At 33.1% G+C, this 24,590-nt stretch overlaps 1 protein-coding gene across 3 annotated transcripts in view; it reads right to left on the bottom strand.

Annotated features, from left to right (window-relative positions):
* rsu1 (Ras suppressor protein 1) overlaps positions 1-24,314 on the bottom strand; it is a 43,418-nt gene extending 19,104 nt beyond the window's left edge. Inside the window, exons 1-8 of one of the 3 annotated variants that reach the window (XM_051097824.1) lie at positions 24,108-24,314; positions 21,691-21,802; positions 21,426-21,476; positions 16,406-16,526; positions 12,576-12,694; positions 9,845-9,927; positions 9,238-9,352; positions 3,979-4,111 (exon numbers count right to left, since the gene is read on the bottom strand). In XM_051097824.1, the coding sequence (XP_050953781.1) occupies positions 3,979-4,111; positions 9,238-9,352; positions 9,845-9,927; positions 12,576-12,694; positions 16,406-16,526; positions 21,426-21,476; positions 21,691-21,802; positions 24,108-24,125 (752 nt within the window). In that variant the 5' untranslated portion in view covers positions 24,126-24,314. Of the gene's footprint in view, positions 1-3,978; positions 4,112-9,237; positions 9,353-9,844; positions 9,928-12,575; positions 12,695-16,405; positions 16,527-21,425; positions 21,477-21,690; positions 21,803-21,924; positions 22,099-24,107 lie in introns of those variants that run through there. The other 2 variants (XM_051097825.1, XM_051097826.1) reach the window with 2 other exon arrangements.
* Between the last annotated feature and the right edge of the window lie 276 nt (positions 24,315-24,590).

Genomic DNA, 24,590 nt, shown 5'->3' with positions numbered 1-24,590 from the left:
GCATAACTAGCATGTTAACATTTTGTTAGCATATTTACTACATGATTAGAATGGTGCTAGCTTGTTGTTAACATGTTGCTAACATGATTAGAATGTTGCTAGCATGATTAACATGTCGATAGCATGTTTCTAGCATGCCTACAATGTTAACTTGTTTTTAACATGATTAAGATGTTGCTGGCCTTTTTTTTAATATGGTTAACATGTTATTAACATAATGCTAACATTTTCTTAACATGATTAGCATGGCATGTTTCTCGCATGATTGGCATGGTAATAGCACTTTGCTAGCAAATTTCTACGGTAATTAGCATGTCAACATGTTTTCAACATAACTAACATGCTGCTAATATGTTGTTAGCATGTTTTTAACGTAATCAGCATGTTAACATATTTTAACATAATTGCCATGTTGTTAACATGTTTCTTCCAATGATTAACATGTTGTTAGCATATTTTTAGCATGTTCTCAGCATGATTAACATGTTGCTTGCATTTTGCTAGCATATTTCTAATGTGATTAGCATGTGGTTAACGTTTTTAACATGATTAGCATGTTGCTAGCATTTTCTAGCATGATTAGCATGTTACAAGCATATTGCTAGCATGTTACAAGCATGATTAGCATGGCATGTTGCTAATTTTTTCTAGCATTATTAGCAATCTGCTAGCATTTTTAACATGTTTTAACATCGCTAACATGAATGAAAAAAATCAAGTAAAAGCAACTAAAATCCAGCTAAGTAAAGTAAAAAACATCTTAAATCCAGCTAAAGCCAACTTTTTTTCTCAAGCAAACTTAATAAAGACGTATTAGTAAAGAAAAATAATAAATATGAATATTAAATATGAAATTAAAAATTTTTCCTCAAAAATGCTAAAAAGTAAAATGGGATTTAATGCTTTTTCTTGATATGATTGGGTTGACCTTAGTGGGGTTCAAACCTGCAACTTTTGGGTTACCAGACTAGATGTTTCACCACAAAGCAACACTTCTGAGTCATTGTGGATGGAGAACTCCTTCCTAAAACTTGAGGAGCAATTACTATCGAAAGATAACTATGGAAAGACAAATGGTGGTCAGAACTGCTTAGACTCAGATATTGGACTCAAAAATCTAACGCATGCGGCAGTTTTGATGACTGCTTGACACAAAATGGATGACAGCTTCAAACAGCATTGATTCACTCAAAAATTCCCATTTATCAAACCGAATATGCAATGTCAGCTCTCAACGACGTAACCTTCAAACCTCGTGGACTTTAATTCGATACAAAGGAGCGTATAGGAAGTATCCGATGCGCAAACTATTGAGTTGAGTTGAGTTTCGCAAAACACGAGAGCATTAGAGCAGATGATACGCAGTCAACATATCGAAATTATTCAAAACGTTTCAAGCAGCAGTATCTGATTATTACGCACCGCACAGACACGCACTCGCACACACACACACGGTCACGGTGTCAGCACACACTGAGATGCGCGGTGGTTCTGACTGTGCCCGTAGGGGAAGATCAGTTCCGGTAAGTGGGTTACGACGGTCCTCTCCAGACAGCGGCACAGCAAGCAGCTAAATGATCAAACAGAGGGGGATTTGCCTCCTGTTCAGGGGGATTGGTAAGTGGAACAGGGCCGTGAAACATATACTACAATTAGTCTGGAAACTTCCTTCCCTTAGGTCAAAAGGATTACGTCAGGTTTTTTTGTCAGGTTTGAGCCATATTAGTAAAACCCTATTGAAATGCTGCAATAACATAGTACATTTTATAGAAGCATGCATAGTATATTATATATAGTACAACTATATATAATAACATTAAAAGTATTATATTTTTATAGAAATAATATAAATATTATGATAAAACATACTACCATATTTTGCTATATTATATACATCTATATAAATATATATATTTTGTTATATATATATATATATATATATATATATAAATCTTTTTATTATTATTCTGTATTTTGTATCCTTTTATATTATATATTTTTGTTGCTATATTCTATATAATATATAATGCAACTATATCTTAACATTAATTATATAAATACAAATATAAATATGATAAAATTAGAATTTATTGTAATCTATAGAATTTGTTATATTTTATTACACTATTTATTACACATATTTTATTTCAATATGTTAATATTTTACAAATTTGCTATATTATATACTATATAATAACATAAAATTTATTATTTGTGTAAATGCTTCAACAAAATAAATGATAACACACTACTATATCTTGCTATATTATGTACTAGTGCTTTTACAAAATTTAAATTGTTTTAACATATTTTTATTTATATATTTACTGTTATTAAAGTATATTTTGTAGCATTTTATATTATATATTTTTGTTGCTATATTACATACAATATGCAACTTGCAACTATATTTAATAACATTAAATATATAAATACAAATATAAATATATTAAAATAAGAATAGATTATAATTTATAGTATTTACTTTATTATTTTATTTTTTTTATTTATAGATTATGTTATTATAGCATATTTTGTATCATTTTATATTATATAGATATTTTTGCTATATTATATACAGTACATAGTGCAACTATATTTAATAACATTAAATATATAAATACAAATATAAATATATTTAAATTAGAACTGATTATAATTTACAGTATTTATTCTCATTTATTATTTAATATATTACTGTTTTGTACTGTTGCTATATTATATACTATTATAGTGCCACCATATATAATAACAAAATAATAAAATACAAAAATACATTAAAACTATATTAAAATTAAGTATACTGTAATATATTTTTTATAAACTATATATAATAACATTAATTGCTTGCTATATCTTGCTAATATATTTTATTAAATACTAGTGCTCATACAAAATGTCTGTTGTTTTTAACTTTTTTCATTTATATATTTAAAATGTTATTACGGCATATTTTGGATGTCATTTTATATGACATATTTTTGTTGCTATATTAAATACAATATATAGAGCAACTATATTTTAACTTTAATTATATAAATACAAGTACAAACATAAATATTAAAATCTAAGAATATATTATTAAAATGAAATATATTTTAGATTTTATTATAAATATTATATATATATATATATATATATACACGCACAGTACTATTACTATTAAACAGTAAAAAGAGGTTACAATATTTACAAGTTTGTTTGTTTGTTTTTTTAAAGAGACAATGAGAATTGAGACATTTGAGACATTGAAACAATGATGGCGACATTAACGGAGATAAAGGTAAGAAACTCATGCAGACCACATGTGCAAAAACACAAACGTTCTATACTCTGTCATTTCTACACTGTGGTCAGCGCTACTGGCACCCGATGCTAAAAAAGTCACAGTTTAAATTAACGCAGATTAAAGACTTTCTGCAGAACATTTTATAGTATGTAAAGGGAAAGCAAAAGATAAAGAAAGAGAGAGAGAGCAACGAGACTTTTAGGGTAACGCCTCCAGCTTTCATTTTAATTAGTTTGATTGTGCATTAAATCATCAGATCCTGAAATAATAAGAGAACTGCACCTTTCCTCTCTTTCATCACCATCCTAAGGGTTGTTCCAGAAAAATATGTGCCACAATAAAACTGGCCTGTATAGAGGGACTAAATTTATACCTTGTATTTAGCAAGACATTTCAGGACGTTTCTCTTAGTTAAAGACCCAGGGAGGGCGTTAGTTGTAGCATCCAATCCATTATGGGCCAAGCAGGTTTGCATGCTGGCTGGACGATACATCAAGCAAACACTTCAGTGATTCTTCAGTGACTGATACCAGTGTTTGTATAACGTTTTGTTGACTACTAGTAGGGATCGAACCTGCAACCTTTGTGCAAGCAGCTTGTATCCCTCCCTATCTCTTCTGTGTCACTCAGATTCACGGCACACGCTCCTGGGCGTTTAACAACACAAAGGGATGGAGAGATTCACTTACTACTTATAGGTCTCCGAGCGGATGTATTCAAAGACATGAGAGACGCCCAACTGGAACTGGTCTGCGATGGGAGTCACCCAGGAGTTATTCTCAGCCTTAAACACCTGCTTTGGGCCTGTCAGGTCCAGGTTACCTACAGACAGAGAGAGAAAAAGGAGAAATTAGTGATTTTCAAAAATAAAAAGGTAAGATCAGACAGGAGAGGAGGGGAGACAAAATGAGCAAAGAGAAGAGATGATACAAGCAAAGAATAGACAATGAGATGAGACCAGGTCGAGAAAGAAAAACTGAGAAGAGACAAGATCAGACAAAATAAAAAGAAGCAATAAGAAAAGAAAAATTAGATTAAGGAATAAGACATAAGAGAGAAGAGACAACATGAGATGAGGTATAAAGAGACAAGATGAAATAAAAAAAGACAAATCAAGAACAAACAAGGCATTAAAGACAAAATACCAGATGAGATGAGACGAAACAAGGCAAAACATACACTATCAGTCAAAAGTTTTTGAACAGTAAGATTTGTCATTTTTTCAAAGAAGTCTTTTCTGCTCATCAAGCCTTTATTTGATCCAAAGTACACCAAGAACAGTAAAACTTTGAAATATTTTTACCATTTAAAATAACTTTTCTATTTGAATATATTTCAAAATGTAATTTACTCCTGTGATTTCAAAGCTGCATTTTTATCATTCTAATCATTCTAATATTCTGATTTGCTGCTAAAAAAAACATTTATTATTACTGTTGTTGAAAACAGCTGAGTAGATTTTTTTCAGGTTTCTTTGATGAATAGAAAGAATAGAAGAGCAGCGTTTATCTGAAGTAGAAACCTTTTGTAACATAAATGCCTTTATTATCACTTTTGATCAATTTAAAGCATCCTTGCTAAATAAAAGCATTAATTTCTATAATTAACAAACAAGAGACAAGTTGTTGACACTAAAGAGAGGGAAAAAGTTAACAGAATAAAAGGGAAGAGACAGATGAGAAAAAAAAAATAAATGAGAGAAAGAGAAGAGAAGGCATAAGAGATGAAGAGATGAGATGAGACCAGTTGAGATGAGATGAGAAAAGAAACAAGACATGAGATGGGGAAAAAAGAGAGAATGGACAGACCAGAAAAAGACGGGATCATACAGAACAAGTAAATTACACACACACAAAAAAAACAACAACAAACAAAAGGGAAGAGACTAGATGAGAAGAAGAGACGAGACAAGTCAGGTGAGAAGAGGCCAGTTGGGTTGAAATGGGGGGGGAGAGAAAAACAAGAATATATTAGGGGTCGACTGATGTGTGTTTTTCAGGGTCGATGCTGATACCGATTATTACAGATCAAGTAGACCAATAACCAGTATTTTGAATCAGCATACATGTCTAGTGTAAAAATGAAAATTGATACAATTTAGAATAACAAGTGCTCTGACAAAAACTTTCTTTAAATGCTTTTAAATTATTTTTATCAGCAAATCAGTTTTGAAAATGACCGATACCGATAACCTTAAAAATGCACAATATTGGCGCCAATAACCGATAATCAGTCGACCCCTACTTGTTATTCTTAATTTTGACACTTTCATTATTACACCAAACATATAAGTCAGTTCAAAATAACAGTTATCGGTCTACTTGATCTGTAATAACCAGTTACGGCATTGGAACTGAAAAACACATATATGTAAACTGACATATAAGTCAGTTCACATACAAGATATGAAATGAGAGAAAAGAAGAAAATTAACAGACAAGACAAAAGATTAGAAGAGACCAGATTAGATGTGAGAAAAGACAAAAAATAAAAAAGAGAAGATACTAAAAAAAAGAGAAGATACTAGAAAAGAAACTAAATGAGTCAACAGAACAGACATAACAAAAGAGGACAAGAAGTGAAGAGACGAGACGAGAAGAGATGATGTGTGACGACACGAGACCAGAGGAGAACCAGTTCACAGTGTGCAGATGAAACAGTCCAGGTCAAAGTGCTAATGTGGCTCATCTCAGCTCACAAGGGGGCTAATTAAATAGTTTCTGATTAGCAAGTGTTGAGCGGCCTGTCAAAGAGGGGGTGAAATTAAACCTGGACCCCGGCACACAATGACACACCTCACAAACGCAGTCAGACACGACCGATAGTGTAAGTCAGCCTTGAACCTAAAAGACCTAGACGGCAGACCTAAATGTACAACTATTTTAGATCTCAGCCCTCGACCAGACGTCTGCTCCGTTCAGTTTCCACCCTCCTCTTCTACTTTTCATATAACAGTTTAAAGCATCAGCTTTACACATGAGATATTCTGAATGGTAAAGACTGTCTATCTGTCCTCTTTGCACACTCTCGTTCACATCGCTCGCTTTTTTCTCTTTCTCTCCTTTTCCCTTCCTGCTTTTGGCATGTGCGCTTGGTTGCTCCTTGTTAGCCGGGCTCCTCTCTCTCACACATACACACTGCGGCGGTGGTCTTAACGAGGCCGGTCTGTGGAGTGGGATTACAGGGACATGACAGAGGGGTCCTAATAAGCTACACACAGGAAGAGTCTCCCCTACAGAGTGCACAGGACAAAGACCTGCTGACCAGAGCGTTCACACACACACCTAGAACGCCAGTAAACAATTGCCAATTGCTAAAACACTACAGAACTCATAAAACTAAAATTTGTAAACAATATAAGTCCTGTTCACCCATGCAAAACTCTGTCATGCTGATGGTGAGTACTTGAGGGCACTGCTATGTGCTTGCTAAACAGTTCTGAGTGGTTTTTGAAGTGTTCCGATGCAGTTGCTATCCTGTTGCTAGGGTGTTGCTAGGGTATACTATATACTATATGGGTATACTATAGTGGTTGCATGAGCATGTCGTTATGCAGTTGTTGATTTTCACCTGAAGCAACACTTTAAATAACACTCAGTCAAAAGTTTCAGGCATGTTGCTATGCGGTTGCTAGCATTTTTGCTACAGTGTTTGATTTGAACAAAACTTCTTAGCAAATGCAGAGCAATGCAATAAATAACACTCAGTCAAAACTCTACAGTCAAGGTTCTAGTGAGTGTTTGAGGTTGTCGCTAGGGTAGGACCCTATGATTTCTGCGATGCAGAAAAAGCAGACGGAAACGCGGAATCCAGTCATAAAAACAGAATTTACTGAATAGCGCAGAATATCACGGAATTTGTCAAAATTTGAATGAATTAATCAAAAGTAGGTTATTACACTTAAATTAAACTACAATATGGACTAGTATCTGTAAATATTACATTGCAAAAATACCATTTATATTTGAATTCCGCTTGTTCCGCGTGTCTCTGTTTTAATGAATGGAGCAGACGAGCGGTTTTGTTTACTACACACACTGAAGCGTGCGTGACGCTCGCGGTGATTTCAGCATTTTACCGTTCCATTTTAGGAAAACTAGTGTCATATCATATACACACAGAAATATAAACGTAGACACGGCAACCCATCAAAATAAAAGCCTGGTTTAACTTGAAGACACTGTGCCATAAATACATTACTACTATTACTACTACTACTAAAATAAAACAAACATTAATTTTTAGGGTATAATCACACACCATTTCTTCCATGTTTTAATTTTAATAGTAAATTCCCCCTTGGTTGCCAAAAAACTTTTTTTTTTTTTTTTGCTTAATTTTCAATTAAAAGATAAATAAAATGAATTTTATATGGCTTCATTTGATAACCAGAAAATTTTAAATACACAACACAGAATTTGTGTAAAAAAATATTTTAAGTATACATTTGAATAAATTAAGTATGCTTTTAAATAATTAGACATGCTAAAACACAGAATTTGCTAACAATAAAACATGGTAAGAAAAAATAAAACATTTCATAGGGCCCTAAACGTGTAATTTTTGTTAAACCTTTATTAAATTGATGTGAAATTGTATACGTTTCATGATTTTATTTCATGATTAGACATGCTCTTTGATTAATAAAATTTAATTTACCATTAAAAAGGAGCTGAGAAAAATTAAAACAGAAAAAAATGGAATTCAGATAAATTAAAACGGAAAAAACGGAATTTGGGAAAAAATAAAACAGAATTTGGGAAAAAAATAAGGGCCCTATTTGTGGCAAGAAGCCTCCGCTTAGCGTCGAGCTGCTAATAAGCCTCTCTGAATTTATTCTGCAATAGCAACCGGCTGGATGTACATTATCCCTTACTTACCACTTCTGTTTGTCTGCGTCTCAATAAACCACTTGAGCATGACATCGTTTCCAACTTCTGAGGTAAATCGAACGCAACATAAGTGGTTGCTTGCAACAGGCTGAAATCACACCGTATACACCCATCCGCTGTGCAGGACCACTGATTTGGTATAGAAGGACATTTATATGACACTTGAGGTGAGTCTTGACATAATGCTGGAATACCAGTACACTAGAATCATAGATTAAATTGTTCAAATGGAACAAGACAGGGGGAAAAACTACTGTCAGAAGGGCAGTCAGTGTGTGTGCGTATATGTGTGGAGGTTTTCCCAAAGTGAAAGTACTCGGGTAGAGAGGAGTTTGACCTCGGTTGACCCCATCAGTAACACACTGTTGGTCAGTGAGGTGTGATCCAACCCAGAGCCTCCAGCCAATCACACAAGATATGACAAATCTGCAGCCAACTGCAGTGCTAGTCTGCATCTGATGTGTAAGTGTGGATTTTTTTTTTTCATGTTTGAGGAATGTATGTATAGTTTGCATTCCTATCAACCAATAATTGCCCTCTTGTTTTAAAGTCATCCACTTCCAAAACAAAGATTCACATATAATGTACTCACCCCTTATCATCCAAGATGTTCATGTCTTTCTTTCTTCAATCGTAAAGAAATTGTTTTTTGAGGAAAACATTTCAGCATTTTTCTCCATATAATGGACTGATATGGTGCCCCGATTTTGAACTTCCAAAATGCAGTTTAAATGCGGCTTCAAACAATCCAAAATGCAGTTGTAAACGATCCCAGCAGAGAAAGAAGGGTCTTATCTAGCATAACAATCGGTTATTTTCATAAAAATAATACAATTTATATACTTCTTAATGTCAAGCTCATCTTGTCTTGGCAAAAATGCTGAAATGTTTTCCTCAAAAAACATAATTTCTTTACAACTGAAGAAAGAAAGACATGAACATCTTGGATGACAAGGGGGTGAGTACATTATATGTGAATCTTTGTTTTGGACTTCTTTAAGGTCAGGCTTTGATTGGCTGATAGGAATATGCAAAGAATGTTGATTCATGTCTTACCAAGTTCAGGAGGCAGTACAGTGAGTCTGTTCCCTTGAATGTGAAGTTCCTTCAGCTGAGCCAGATCTCCGATCTCTTTAGGTAGAGAGATGAGATCATTGTCCCTCAAACTCAACTGAAAAGAGAGAGACAAAGTATTGAATATGACATGAAATCAAAATAATCAATCTTATGTACTTATTTACTTATAAACATCTGTGGCATTATCAAGCATTACTTATTAATTTACTGCACATGCAATTTTTGATTGCTTTTACAAACTGTGGGCCAAGTCGAAATAACTTTCAGTGGTAACTGACAGCATCTCATAACACTTGTATTCTAAAAATCCTGGGTGTAATTACACCCATATTTTAACGCAACACCAAACCAAAATAGTTGAATATTATTTTCAAGTTTAAAGTTGTAATTATCAGCTGTTTTATGTGTCTGTGACCCCGCATTGAGTCCGATCTTAGCGAGCACAGGGGTGAAGATCAGCCTCTAAATCACCTCTCACCGCATCTGATAAAGAACACACGCTGCAGAGAATAAATCCAACACACACGGCACAGAGCGCCGCCACAAAAGCAATTGATTTCAGAGGGAATTTAGATAAATTACTCACTATCTGTAGCTTGGCCAGCTTGCCGATGTCTGGGGGCAAAATCTCAAAATCGTTGTCACTGAGATAGAGCGCGCGGAGGGTGGCTGAAATGAGAGAGGGAGAAGTATTGCAAACACTGATCAATAGAAACGGTCATCTCTGATTGATACAGCACGGCTACAATATTACACTCAAGTACACACGCAATATCAACAAATCGACAAACAGCAACAAACACACACTCGCACTGTCTAACTGAGCACCACATGGGATAAACACATGGGCATACATTCAGAAAGCAATAAACAATTACATCTTAAAGTCCTACACAAATAACATGTATTTTGATAATCTACAATTTGGATTTTTTTTTAAGTCCCACCCAATTTCTGTCCATCTGATGTTCTGATTGGTTAAAGCAACAGCTACAGCCAATCATATCCATTTCTACTTGCTTTAGAAGTCAATATCACCGCTGATATGACAGCCACTCCAAACAGCGGTGATAAATGGAGGTTTGAGAGCGTGTATGAGTGTGAGTGTGTGTGGTTAGACATCAGAGACCTTGATTAATGTTAAGATGGTGCTTTCATTATGTGGCTGCCATTAAAATAACAGGTTATTAGAGCCCATCACTGCTCATCAGTGTCCTCTAACAGGACCAGCTGATTGGACTGATGAGGATTATGATGATGAAGATGAAGTTAGCAGTTATTTTGTTTGCATATTGTTAGTAGGTTGTCTGGTTCTCACTGCAGTTTATTCTGCTAAAGAACCAGAGCCTGTAATGTAAACGCTCAACCAGAGTTTGTTCGTGTTTAAGTGGATAAATCTGAAATCAATAATTCCACAAGAATAAACAAATGGATATTTTGTGACTTTGTGGTCACAATTTCAGGCTGTATAAAAAGTAATCAAGCACCGACACAAAACCCACTACGACAAAAGTTTACCTGAATAGCCATTTTCATTTCTTATATTGAAATAAGGAAAGTCATAAGTCTCCAAAAATGTAAGTCAATGTTTTTTTAAAGTTTTACATAAATCAATATCATGAATGTTGCTTCAGTAGATCAAATCATGTTAACAAAAAAGATAAAGAGTGGGAAGCGCAACTGATTTATTTCTTTATTGATTTACATTTATTTTTAGGATTCTTTGATGAAAAGAAATTTTAAAAGAACTGCATTTAGGAATATTTTGAAATACTATAAAAGTCTTTACTCTCTCTTTTGATCAATTTCATGCATCCTTGTTGAATAAAAGTATTCATTTTTAAAATCTTACTGACCCCAAACAGTAATGTAATTTAACTATGTAAATGTAAAAATTTAGCAGCATAGTTAAAATTTCAATAATCAAAACATCTGATCCAAAATTAGCCTTCCCATTAAGAGGTGATATTTGACTCCTTAAAGTGGTTTACAGGGGATTTTTACTTTTCTAATGGCATTTTTCTAACTTTATTAAAAGTATGCCATCTTTTATGTCAAATTTTAAAAAATATATACTTTATAAGCTTTTTCAAATTTCTAATTAAAACAGAATAAGAATGAGTAGAATAAGAATAAGTTCACGGTCAAATGAAATCAGTATTATTAAAATGAATTTGTACTACAGAGGTGGCACAGAAGAACACAAAAGTGGCTTGTAGGTGTATTTTCATATTTTTAAAGAGGCTCAGAGGTGGCATGAGTGCAATCAAATCATAAATTCTTGTTGAGATTAAAGTTTTAAATGTAAAATTTTGAATATAGAAATATTAAATGATTTAAATAACTGAAAAGATACTTTAAAAATGGAACTAAAACTGCCAGTAGGTGGCGGCAAGTCACTGATTTAATTTCTGAATCATTCATTCATTTGATTCGTTTGAACAACTGATTCATTCAGGAATAAAGCAAGACTGTCTTTATGAATGGGAAATTGAATCAATGACTCATTCATTCATAAACGAAGCAACTTGGTGTTTGAATGGAGATGCGGAGCAGCTCAGTTGTGACTTGTTTGAAACTATTTTTGATGACTAAAATCAGGCAATAGTATTATAGTCAGACAATGTAAGTCACTTAATATTAACTTATTGTTTATTTAACTGTTGTATTAAGCCAATATCTCATTTAAACTCCCTTAAAAATCATTAAAAGCTGTCATTCATCTTAGTTCATCACAATCTCACATAGTTCCATTATAATCAACGAAGCTCTCTGCACTGCACAATGAATCTCTTATTTACATTCTCTCTACACTTTGTTTATGAAAGGATTTGTGAGATATGTCTGTGATACATTACTTAACGTTGCAAAAACACATAGAAACCTTTGAAGCTCCCCTCAATGCAAACACAAATATGGCGATCGGGTCAGTCACTGGTGCTTCTAAAAAAAATTTCATAGTTGCACGTAGTAGTTTTCAGTAGCAAATGCAAATTAAATAGTCGCAGTGTAGAGCTCTGCCTATGGATGAGACTTCCAGTTCGTTAGCCGATATAGGGAAATAGCGAGAAGAATAACAAAGTGCAGAAAACAGTAAAACTGTTTGCACTACAAATCAGTGTGTTCATAATTAAGCTAATACATTAAAATAATATGGCAAGACACCACTTTGCAATATCAAGAAGCAAAATGAGCTAAAAATAGCTGGACGCACATGAGACCGGAAGCCAGACCCATAAAATGTACAAATGGCCGCATCCACTCTTACAGGAAGAAAAAGGTAGAAAGCAGTAATACATTGTGTGTTGCAGACTTACTGAGGTAAAAGAAATTCCCAGGCAGTGAGGACTCGTTCAGGTTGTTGTACGTCAGATCCAGAACCTCCAGCGCCGGAAGAGATCCGAACCCTCGCGGAAGAGTGCTCAACCTGTTCATCCTATACATGGAGACAATAACACACCATTTTAACCAAATCATCAGCTTCAAACACAAACTCACAGACACACATACAGTTATAAAACACCCGTCAATTCTAGACACAGGGGAACCCATTGAAAATCCATAGCAGACCGACATGAGACAGAGACCGAGACAAGCAGTCCGCGCAGATACATCTCACTGATTATGATTGATATTTCAAACGCAGCACAAATTTATAACACAGCTCAACAGATCTACTCACATTTATAACTTCAAAGTTGAAAACAGAGGAGTCTGAAAGTCTAAGATCACTAGTGAAAATTTTACTTATTTAATTTAACATTTTTAAATTGCAAATTATCTAACCATTTGAGTGAAATATTTCTTACATTCATTAAAGCAAATTGATTTTTTTGTCATTTCATCTCACTTGGTTTCAATTACACTACCTTCCAATTTGTTTTTTAAAATAATACTTTTATTCCGTCCACAGAAAGACATTCATAATGTTACAAAAGATTTACATTTAAATAAATGCTGTTCTTTTTTACTTTCTATTCATCAAAGAATAATTAAAAGAGAAATGTATCCGTTTCTACAAAATATTAAAGCAGCCCAACTCTTTTCAATATTTATAATAATACATGTTATCATATTATATTATTACATCGTATTAAAGTGATTTCCGAAAGATCATGTGACAGTAATGATGCTGAAAATTCCACTTTTCATCACATGAACAAATTCATTTTAAAATATATTAAAATAGAAAACAGATATGTTAAATTGTAATATTATTTTACAACATTACCGTTTTACTGTATTTTTGATCTAATAAATGCAGCCTTTTTTGAGAATAAGTGACATCAGACTTCAAAATTAACACAAACTTTTAATCAGTAGTTTAAGTATTTGAATCCTGGATTTTCAATATGGTTTTAGACTTTCACACAACACTGTTTATATATATAAAAAAAGTTAATTCACTAAGTTCACCAATATTAAAAATGTGTTGTGTCTGTAAATGTTAAAATCATATTCGCCCTTGAAAGCTAACGGATTAAATTTTAGCTGGAAAACTTTCGACAGAGAACATGGAATCTGAAATTAGAAGTGCTCAAGGTGCCCGACGATGTGGATAAAGCGCGAGACAGAGCAAGAGAGAGAGGGGCACCCAAATCAGATGCTGATTAACTCTTGCTTATTTAAGCGTCTGTCCTCCGTCTCTTTCTTTCTTTCTTTCAAATGACACTTGGTTGCCGTGAAGACACTGAAACTTTAGCAACGGATTTCAAAGAAACAAACAAATTGATTCCACCACATGTTTGTGAAGCAATTACCAGAGAAAGGGAATTGTTTTGACAAATGAGATCAGGATAACTGGCGGCCACACGCTCGCACGCACATCCGTGCATTTGAGTCGGGAGTAGCGGCCGGGAATACAACAAGCCGGCTTATGTTTTCAAGATTATGTGTAGAAATGGTGCGTCTGACAGCAAATCGATAAAAATGTGCGGTGTCAGACACGGGGCAGATTGTGCTGCGCTTTAATCCTGCGTGACATTGTGGCGGCTCCGCCCTCGGTGGAAAAGGAGAACCTTTGGGATTCAGGTGGGCTCAGGTGGGACAGGGAATGACCAGATGACCAGGGATGAAGAGAGTCAGAGAGGAACAAGAACAAAGCAAGAAAGCAGCGCTGCTACTGTCAAGGCTTCTGAACCGCACAAAGAAGGATTGACGAACCTTCCACTGTCTCTAAACCAGATACACTTTGATAACCAGGAGATAATGGTGTCTGATCCACAAAACATACTAGAATGATGCTACAACTGGAGATAAACTTCAGCAGTTTATGCAGTCAGTGACATTTGGGGAGGTTTTATGACCCAGAAATCTGTAGATTTTTGGTTCAGAAAACCAGAAGAGACAGTACTATGCTGTACTATGCGGTCACAAACAGCAAAGCATTGCTGTTTAAAAACAAATAATTGTAAGCCATTAAAACGCAATCAGCAGCGAAAGAGAACTAATTTCACTATATGCACACTGTCTGAGAAACTGTTTCTGAGCGCACGCACGTGAAGACGGTGCTCATAAAGCGCGGGAGCCTTTTTTGCCGATTTATAGGCCTTGAATGGTTAAAAACACAAACTTGTATGTGTCAAAATGCCCGTCTTTGCAAGTGTCCTTGTAAACAGTAATTTAGTCTTAAAGGGGTCATCAGATGCAAAACTCACTTTTACATGTTGTTTAAACATAAATGTATGCTGGCAGTGTGTGTACACAACCACCCTATAATGATAAAATCCAGTGGTATTTTTTTAATTTTTATAAGTAATATCCCCTTTTTCAAATCAAGCCATTTTCAGTATCTTGTCTGTGCGATGTCACAAAACCCAGGCCGCTCCCACGATAGTTGATTAACAGGGCCGTCTTACCTTAGACCCGCCCTGAGTGAGCTGAGTGAGCTGTGAACAGTTCGACCACTATTGTTTCGATGCCGGAGCACGGAAAGACAAGAATGTCTCCGATTGAGCGACTGAGGTGTTTTGTTGTTGGATGTAATAATGAACATAGCAGTCATCATTTACTCCCAACATCTGAGCCGCTGAAGACACAGTGGATCAACATTACTTTTGTTTTTTAAGGAAATGCACCCGGCAATCTACCTAAATGTGTCTATGTTCGCGTGAATCATTTGTGATCCAGCTTCACCTACAGCATAAGTGAGTATAAGGGTTTTTTATGCATCTTTGCAAATCGCCTTTCTTAATAATGTGCTAGTTAGCAAGTTTCGCGGTTAAAGCAGATAAAGTAAACAGAACGGCTCGTCACCCCACAGAAAAGAGAGGCGGGGTGAGCAGAGCTCATTAGAATTTAAAGCCAAATGCAACAAAATGGCTCAAAACTAAAACGACAAGATGAAAAGAAGCAAGATGTCAAAAAAAATTGAGACAAGAAAGAAGATGAAAGGAGAGAAGAAAAGAGGAGACAAGAAGAGAAATGAGGAGACAAGACAAAAAAATACTGAATTAAAACAACAAAAACAAAATGAAAATAAGGTGCAAAAAGTAGACAAAACAAGTTGAGTAGAGACGAGAAAAGAAGAAATGAGACATCAGACTAACCCAAGGTACAGACGTTTACGTTTTTGAAGACTACTGATCTGGGTTGGTCTGATTTGGGAAGCAAAAAGCAAATCAAGGGAAAAGTATAGAAGAGACAAGACTATCAGAAAAACTATTATTTATGGGTAAAAAAAAATATTAGAAGGAATGAGAAAAGAAGAAATGAGACAAGAGGAGGGAAAAAAACATAACAAAAAGATGCAAAGAGACATCCAACGGGAAAAAGAGGAGGGAAAAAAAGACAAGAGGACAGATGAGACAAGAAGAGATGAAAACTGAAGAGATTAAATAAAGAGAATAGAATAGAATAGAATAGAATAGAATAGAATAGAATAGAGGAGAAGAGAAGAGAAGAGAAGAGAAGAGAAGAGAAGAGAAGAGAAGAGAAGAGAGAAAAACCAAGACAAAAAGATGAAAAAAGACGAGACATCAGGAAAATGAGAAAAAAGGAGAAATTAGAAAAGAAGAGACAAGAAGAGAAATGATCAGACGAGACAAAACACGAAACAGAATAAAGCAAAAACAAAACAAAACGAAAATAAAAAGCGAAAAGTAGACAGAACTAGACTAGAAAAGAAGCAATGAGACATCAGACTAACCCAAGGTTCAGATGTTTAAGTTTTTGCAGGCTACTGATTTGGGTCGGAAGCTCCTCAATCTGGTTATTGAACATGTTCAAAACTTCCAAGTTCTTCAGTTCTGCAACATTTGGAGGCACAGCTAAAAAAAAAAAGAGAGAGAGGGAGAATAAATAAATTAAGAAATAAACAAGAACAACTTCAGTTCTGCAGGTATCATCAGTCTCATCAATCAAACATTTCAATTGACTGTATTTTAATCCTCAAGGTAAAGCATTCCCAAACGAGCGACGAGGTCTAATGATCAGAGACCGAAGGTTTTCTCATGACCTGCAGAGGTTTAACGACTAATTATCAGAGTCTGCGGACAGACGTCCCGTCTTTGATGGCTCAATTATGGGTCACTCCCCCAGCGATAAATTTGACATTGTAATGATGGAGGCCTTAACATAACGGATCTGCAGCACCCCTCCCTCCCTCCCCTCCCGCAAGGCCATCCTGCCCCCTTTCTGCTGTCGACAGAGATCGATGGGCCGAACAGGCGCTCTATCCGATTACTGGCTGATCAATGGCCCCTCATTACGGAGGAGGGGAGGTGGGAGAGGTTTACACAAACAGCATGACACGAATACCTCCAGAGAGATCAACGAGAGCTGCTCCGCCCCAGACACAGAGGAACAAATGATTCAGCCGTCACGCAAACAATTCAAAACTCCAACAACGAAACGCACACATTCTCACAGCTCTCTTCAGCACACATGCTTGCTAAGAAACATCATATATCATAAACATATATCAATTTATAAAATACATTTGCCAATAGGAAATTAAGTTGTAAAATAATAGTAAAAAAAAAAGTATAGTAAAATAATATGTATTATTAGCAAATGCTGTGACTAAATTAATAGTTTAATAATTAATTATTATTATTAGTAGTAGTAGTAGTAGTAGTAGTATTATCATCATCATCATCATCAATAATGTATCATTTATTTAAAAATAAACAATAATAATGACAATAAATTATTAATTTTATATACTAAATAGATACTATATAGACTATACACATTCAGTACATCTGCTTGTTCATAAATGTATATATTAATAATAATAATAATAATAATTATTATTATTATTATTATTATGAACAATAGTAATAATAATGCTAATAGTGACTAAATAATTTTTTAATTAAACAATAATAAAAGCTGTTAACGAATGTTATATAATAATAATAATAATAATAAATATTATTATCATCATCAATAATAATATATAATTTATTTAATAATAAACAATAATAGAGAAAATAAATTATTCATAAATTATTCATAGCACTTGCACTTGTTAATTAAAATGATAAATAATAATAATAATAATAATAATAATTATTATTATTATTATTATTATTATTTTCATCAATAGCAATAATGTATTAATGAAATATACATATAACAGTAATAATAATGCTAATAGTGACTAAATTAATTTACTAAACAATAATAAAAGCTGTTAACAAATGTTTTATAATTATAATATTATTATTATTATTGACATTATTTATTATTGAATTCAATTATTAATGTTATATACTCAGTAAACTGTGCACGTGTATTATGAATTATTATGAATTATCATCAATTCGAATAATAACAAGAATATACAAATAATTTATTTAATATTAAACAATAATAATGAAAAGATGTTACCAGTGTTATATACAAAGCAGACTGTTTACATTCAGCACATAAACTTAATTAAAACAAATAATATTAAATAATAACATTAATAATGATGATAATAACAATAATTATTATTATTATTAACAATAATAATAATGTATGTGACAATGAAAAGCCATTTTCAAATGTTGTGCAATTAGTAGATCAAGTACAATGAAATAAGAGACTAATTGTCTGATATTATATTTATATCCAACTATTTTAATGCAACTTTAAAAGCTATAACAGTGAAAGTGTTACATAAATGTCCATTTTTGACACAAAAATACTCTAACACGTTGTTGTGTCCTTGCTTGTCTGACCATCCAATTCCCAACTTTTGCATCTATCCTCTGACCTTTTACCCTTTAAAACAGATACTTCGTCTCAACCCATTGTCTCAACGGAACTGTAAACGCACCAAGAGACACTGCAGAACACTGAACCCCGCGCCCCATGTCAGGGTCCCTGTACTCGTCTCCAAATGACACACAAGATTGATCTCAGTTCCGCCTTCTCCATCCTTAAGACACACGCCTCCACTAGACATCTACACTTTATCATCTTAAAGCACAGACTTGGCTCTAAAGCACTATAGGCTGTCTTTGTATCCACAAGTTGCAAGTACAAAATCTGCTTGTAAATACATTGTTGTAAATGTGTGTGCGCCTTATTGGAGCCGTTAAAACAGGCAGAAAAGGCTGATGGTAATAGAACAAAGAGTCTATGGCTATATAGAGCAGGAAGGTTTGGCCCTCTCTCCTCTGTCTCATTACCTGAGCCGCTGCCTGCCCGGGCCGAACAGCAGCCCTGCTTTACTCATGAGCCACTAATGAAAGGGTTCCAAATGTCACTGTAATTCCTGACTACCCTGAAAAGTTCAAAAGATGGCAGATTCCCTGTCTCTGCTCTTTAACCAGGCAGGATGAGAGAGCGGAGAAGAACAGAGAAAGGGGAAATGCAGAGTGGTGAGGCCAAAAAAAAAAAAATCTAAAGAGAGGAGCCCAGGAACAAACTGAAACTGTGATTTTTTTTTGTTTTTTACTATTAAAAAAAAAAAAGGGATAAAAATGTATACTCCCTTTTTTTAACAATTAATTAATTTTAAAATTAAGAATAAATATTTTAAATTTATATTTATGACTATACACAATCAATTTCAGATTTCAACATAATTTTTTTTATAACATAACATTATTAATTTCACACCATTCTGACCATTGTTTATCCAAACAATTTTGGAAAAGAAAGATTTTTAATGTTTTTTAAAGAAGTCTCTTCTGCTCACCAAGCCTGCATTTATTTGATCTAAAGTACTGCAAAAATAGTCAAATTTTGAAATATTTTTACTAACTGTTTTGTATTTTAATATATTTACAAAAATTGTATTTATTCCTAAACTGAATTTTTAGCATCATTCCTCCAGTTGTGTATCCTTCAGAAATCATTCTAATATTCTAATATTCTAATAACATGTATTATTATTATTATGCTGAAAACAAAATAATAATAGTTTTTTTAGATTTCTTTGATGAATAGAAACAGAAATCTTTGGTAACATTATAAATGTCTTTATCATCAGTTTTAATCAATTTAAAGCATCCATGCTAAATAAAAGTATTAATTTCTGTAATTTATTTCACCCCCAAAAAATACTTTACTTTTATACTTTTGAAAAATCTAATGTATAATTTTGCAAAAGCTTTTTATTTCAGATAAATGCAGATCTTTCTATACATCCCATGTACTCAACTGTTTTAAATATTGATGATGATAATAATAATAATTGTATTAAACAGCAAATTAGCATATTAAAATGATTTCTAATGGATCATGTGACACTACTTTGATCACAGAAATAAATTACATTTTAAAATATATTCAAATAGAAAGCAGTCATTTTAAATAGTACAAATATTTCACAATATTAATGCCTTTGCTGTATTTTGGATCAAATAGATGCAGACTTCTTTAAAAAAAAAAATAAAAGTCTTACGTTAAAAAACTTTTGACTGGTAGTGTATATATTTAATTTCACATTTACTGTTTAATACAATTATTATTATTATCATCAAGTACTTTTAATACATATTTGTAAAATAATTTATAGTAATATTTATAATAATAAACATATATAATAATACATATTTATTTCAAATGATTTACAATCAAGGTGACTGTGCCAAATATTATAATAAATAAAAATATATATAATATAATAGAATATAATAGAATAGAATAGAATAGAATAGAATAGAATAGAATAGAATATTTTTAATAAGAAAAAAGCAAAATAGAAGCAATTTGCTAGTGGTCTCAGTCTTCTGGACCCCATAAAGTTTCTTTTTCTCCCTCATTTAAACCAGCTACAGACAAACATTGTGACCCATAACGGAGTCATTTCCTCATCTTCAAATCTTATAAATCGTATTAAAAGGCTTTGATCATTACTACAGACGCTACCTGACTGAAATGTGCATTATCACACCAAGATCTTCATGGAGATTAAGGGAAAAGATTCCTGCATAAACAAACAAATCCCCGACTAAACACTTCCTGTATAGATCAGATGAGAGTGAACATGGCTCAGAGCGGTTAACATGGACCCAAAGATTAGGTGGGAGGGAAAAACAAGCTGCACAAACTACACTGACAAACATATATCTCCTAATAATAACTCTCTGAATAACTCTCAGCTTACAAAGATTATCTTTACACTCACATCTAAAAAAAAAAAAAAAAAAAAAAGGAAAGGAATTCACGGATTGCTCTAAAGATGTTACTAACTACTCATCTTCACTCTTTATTATTACGGTACTTGAACTGAGCAGAATACGAAATCAAACAAGCAGTGATCAGTAAGGGCAAGACAGCCATCTAGTGGAAATAACAAGTTTTTTAACAACCCTCATGAACCTGCAGTCTCAATATAATATTAAACGTGTGCTATAAGTTAAATATAATGCAATAAACCACTGAAATAAATTACAAATAAAAGCATCTAATTATTTTAAAATATTATTAATTTATTTACCTTCCACTTGGTTGTTTACTAAACTAGATTCCTATTTTGGATATAAGCATGCAAAAAAAAAAAATCACATCTGAGATTCATGAAATTCCCTTTTTGACAATTATTTGCCTTTTAAGTAACAATCACCATCTTCAAACCTAGGGAAAGCTATACTATAAAACTTACAGAATGTTTATCATTTCTCAAAGACGTACTGCATTAACTTTAGATTGTAAATATCATTTTATAACATTAAAATTAAAAGAAAAAATGCAAAAAGACGTTTCTCGAGACATGAAGAACTTACCACTCAGCTTGTTGTGGCTCAGCACCAATTGGGTTATGTTGGACAAGGTAACTACAAAACAAAAATATTGACACGTTTAGTTGATGATGTCATTGCATGATGACGTTAACGTGATGACGCCACCAATCATAGTGTAAATAGAAACAACTTACTATAACAGCTATTTGGTTACAATGTAAACATATAAGATTCATTACCCACGCTTTAATTAACATAAACACATCATGACACTTTAAACTAGCATAGTAACTATGAGCAGACTCACATAGTCCAGGAATATCCAGTAGGTTTGATATTCCTCTGTCACACATGTCCACCTCCGGTAGGTTCTTCTCCCGGCTCTCCTCCACTATCTTCTTCAGTGACTTTGACATTTTCTGCAAGAAAATTAGGAGATACAAGACCCGAATCAGGCAGAGAATCGTAGGAAGAGAGTTTTGCCACTTTTGCCTCAAACAGTGGTTCAAATCTAGTCGTTACAACCATATGAAGAACTCACTCAGTATTTACCTAACTGTCCGGAAAATACGCTAACATGCAAGAAAAACAGAAAACAAATATCCCGGCCCTGCGGGCAGTAAAACCAGATATTTTTGAAGCAAGACACTCGCTCACACCCAACCGGAAGTTGATAGTATGTCTGTAAAAGTCTCGCATTCCTTCCATAAAAGGGTATTTCCGGGGTCCAGAGTAAGGAAAAGAATGTCAGGCAGAATTCTGTTCCGTCGTCCAATCAGCGGCTAAAAAAGTCGGTGGGATCGTTGAAAAAAGGCACATATTTGTCCAATCAGAACGCGCGCCGCTGCAGCAGTGCGTATCCTTCGACCAATCAATGAAAATGTGCGAGACGTGTGGAAAAGCATTCTACCAATGCGCTTTCAAAGGTAACATCCACCACAGTGATGTGTACATATGATTACTGAAGCAGAAAATAATGATTAACATGTTTTTGGTTGTATTTTAGCAGTTAATCTAGTTGATTAAAACAACAATTTACTTACAATATTATAGGAAATTGTATAGGCATATCTGTCATAAGTCATGAAATCCTTTTAGTCCCATTTTTGTCAGTTTTATGATTTTTTTTTTTGTGTGTGTGTGTGTGTTTGTTTGTAAATTGGTAGATTTTTTTCTTTCTGAGAAAAAGATAACGCTGGTTGAACATTCTCGAAAATTAATATATATTATTATTATATATTTATATATTATTAATATATATTTCATCCATCTTCAATATTCTAATAATATAACCTGAATATATTTAGTTACCATATTGGTTTGTTACATTGCATATTTCATAATTATTGTAAATAAAAGTAGTGTTATAAAAGGGTAAATTGCAAACATTCTTGAAAATTAATATATATATTTTTTTTTTGTATTTTATATGTTTTTTGTATGATAATTTTTTGTATGATAATAATAATATTACTTTTTGTATTTTTTTGGTATAATTAGTACATATTATTTTATCCATCTTCAGTATTCTAATTATATAAGCTGAATATATTTCATTACCATGTTGGTTTGTTACATCACATATTTCATAATTATTATAAATAAAAAGTGTTATAAAAGGGTAAATCTTGAACACTCTTGAATGTATTTTTTGTATGAGTATAATTTATATTTTTTTGTATAATACTACTATATGTTTGTATTTATATATATATATATATGTGTGTGTGTGTGTATTTTTTGTACAATATATATATATATATATATACTTGTATTTTTTGTATGAGTATAATTTATAATTTTTTGTATAATACTACTATATTACTTTTTTGTATGTATATATATATATATATATATATATATATATATATATGTATTTTTGTATGAGTATAATTTATAATTTATAATTTTTTGTATAAAACTACTATATTACTTTTTTTTTTTGGTATAATTAGTACACATTATTTTATCTATCTTCGATATTCTAATATATTTCATTAGCATATTGGTTTGTTACATCACATATTTCATAACTGTTATAAATAAAAGTTCAATAAATAAATTGAGTGCACGTTATTTTATCCATCTTTAGTATTCTAATACCTGAATATATTTAATCAGCACATTGGTTTATTACGTCATATATTTCATAATTATTATAAATAAAAGTTGTTGTGTAAAAGGGTAAACATCACAAAAAAGTTTTTACATTTTTTTAGTGCTGGACAATGATTAATCGCAGTTAATCGCATCCAAAATAAAAGTTTTTGTGTACATAATATATGTGTGTGAACTGTGTGTATTTATTAGGTATTATTATGCATTGTTATATAAATACACACACGTGCATATATATATATATATATATATATATAAAGACACAATACAATATATATATCTTTGTATTGTGTCTTTATATATACATAATAAATATACACAGTACACACACATATTATTTCCACAAAAACTTTTATTTTGGATGTGATTAATTGCGATTAATCATTGCTTAGCACTATTTTTTTAAATGTATTTTGTTTTTAAATCATTAATTACATACATTACCATAAACGAACATCCAACGTGTAAATACTTAACTATATAATGAATTTTTTTAATCCATTGCTTGTCCATTGTCCATCCAATACACTGTCTGAATAATATGACATTAGGGAATCCAGCAGGTGCTGGCAGCTGTTACCAACCAGCTCCTCCGCTGTTACTTACCTTCCATGGAAGACACATTGCTTAGATGTCTGCACAAGGTGGAAGAGCAATAGGAGTCTTCTCTGTCTCCTCCTTCTGGCACGGAGCAGAGGTACGGCGACACTTCTCCCTTCCTTTGGGTTCCTGTCGTCCCAGGTGGGACCATCCACAGACTGGATCTTGGTTGTTCCTTTGCCTGTCTCTCTCTGTCTATGTCTGGTTCTTACAGGGTTGATCATTTCTGTGGGGGACTGAAAAACAGTGGCTCTATTTATAGGCTTGATTATATTTGGTGAGTGGCAACAGATGCTTCAGCATGGTTGAACTTTGCTTTGCAGAGCGGGAGTTCTGGATTCCAGGGCCAAGGCTTGTTTATGTTGTAAAATCTTTAACCAACACCCTCGGGCCAGAAGCCAGTGGAGATCGGACACAGTCAGACATGGCATGAGGTGTGTACTTTATTAGAATCCACATAAAGAAGCTATAAGCACTTACAACTGAACA

The sequence above is a fragment of the Labeo rohita genome, chromosome 24, assembly GCF_022985175.1.
Source record: "Labeo rohita strain BAU-BD-2019 chromosome 24, IGBB_LRoh.1.0, whole genome shotgun sequence".
Lineage (NCBI taxonomy): Eukaryota > Metazoa > Chordata > Actinopteri > Cypriniformes > Cyprinidae > Labeo > Labeo rohita.
This window is presented reverse-complemented; position numbering and strand designations above follow the sequence as displayed.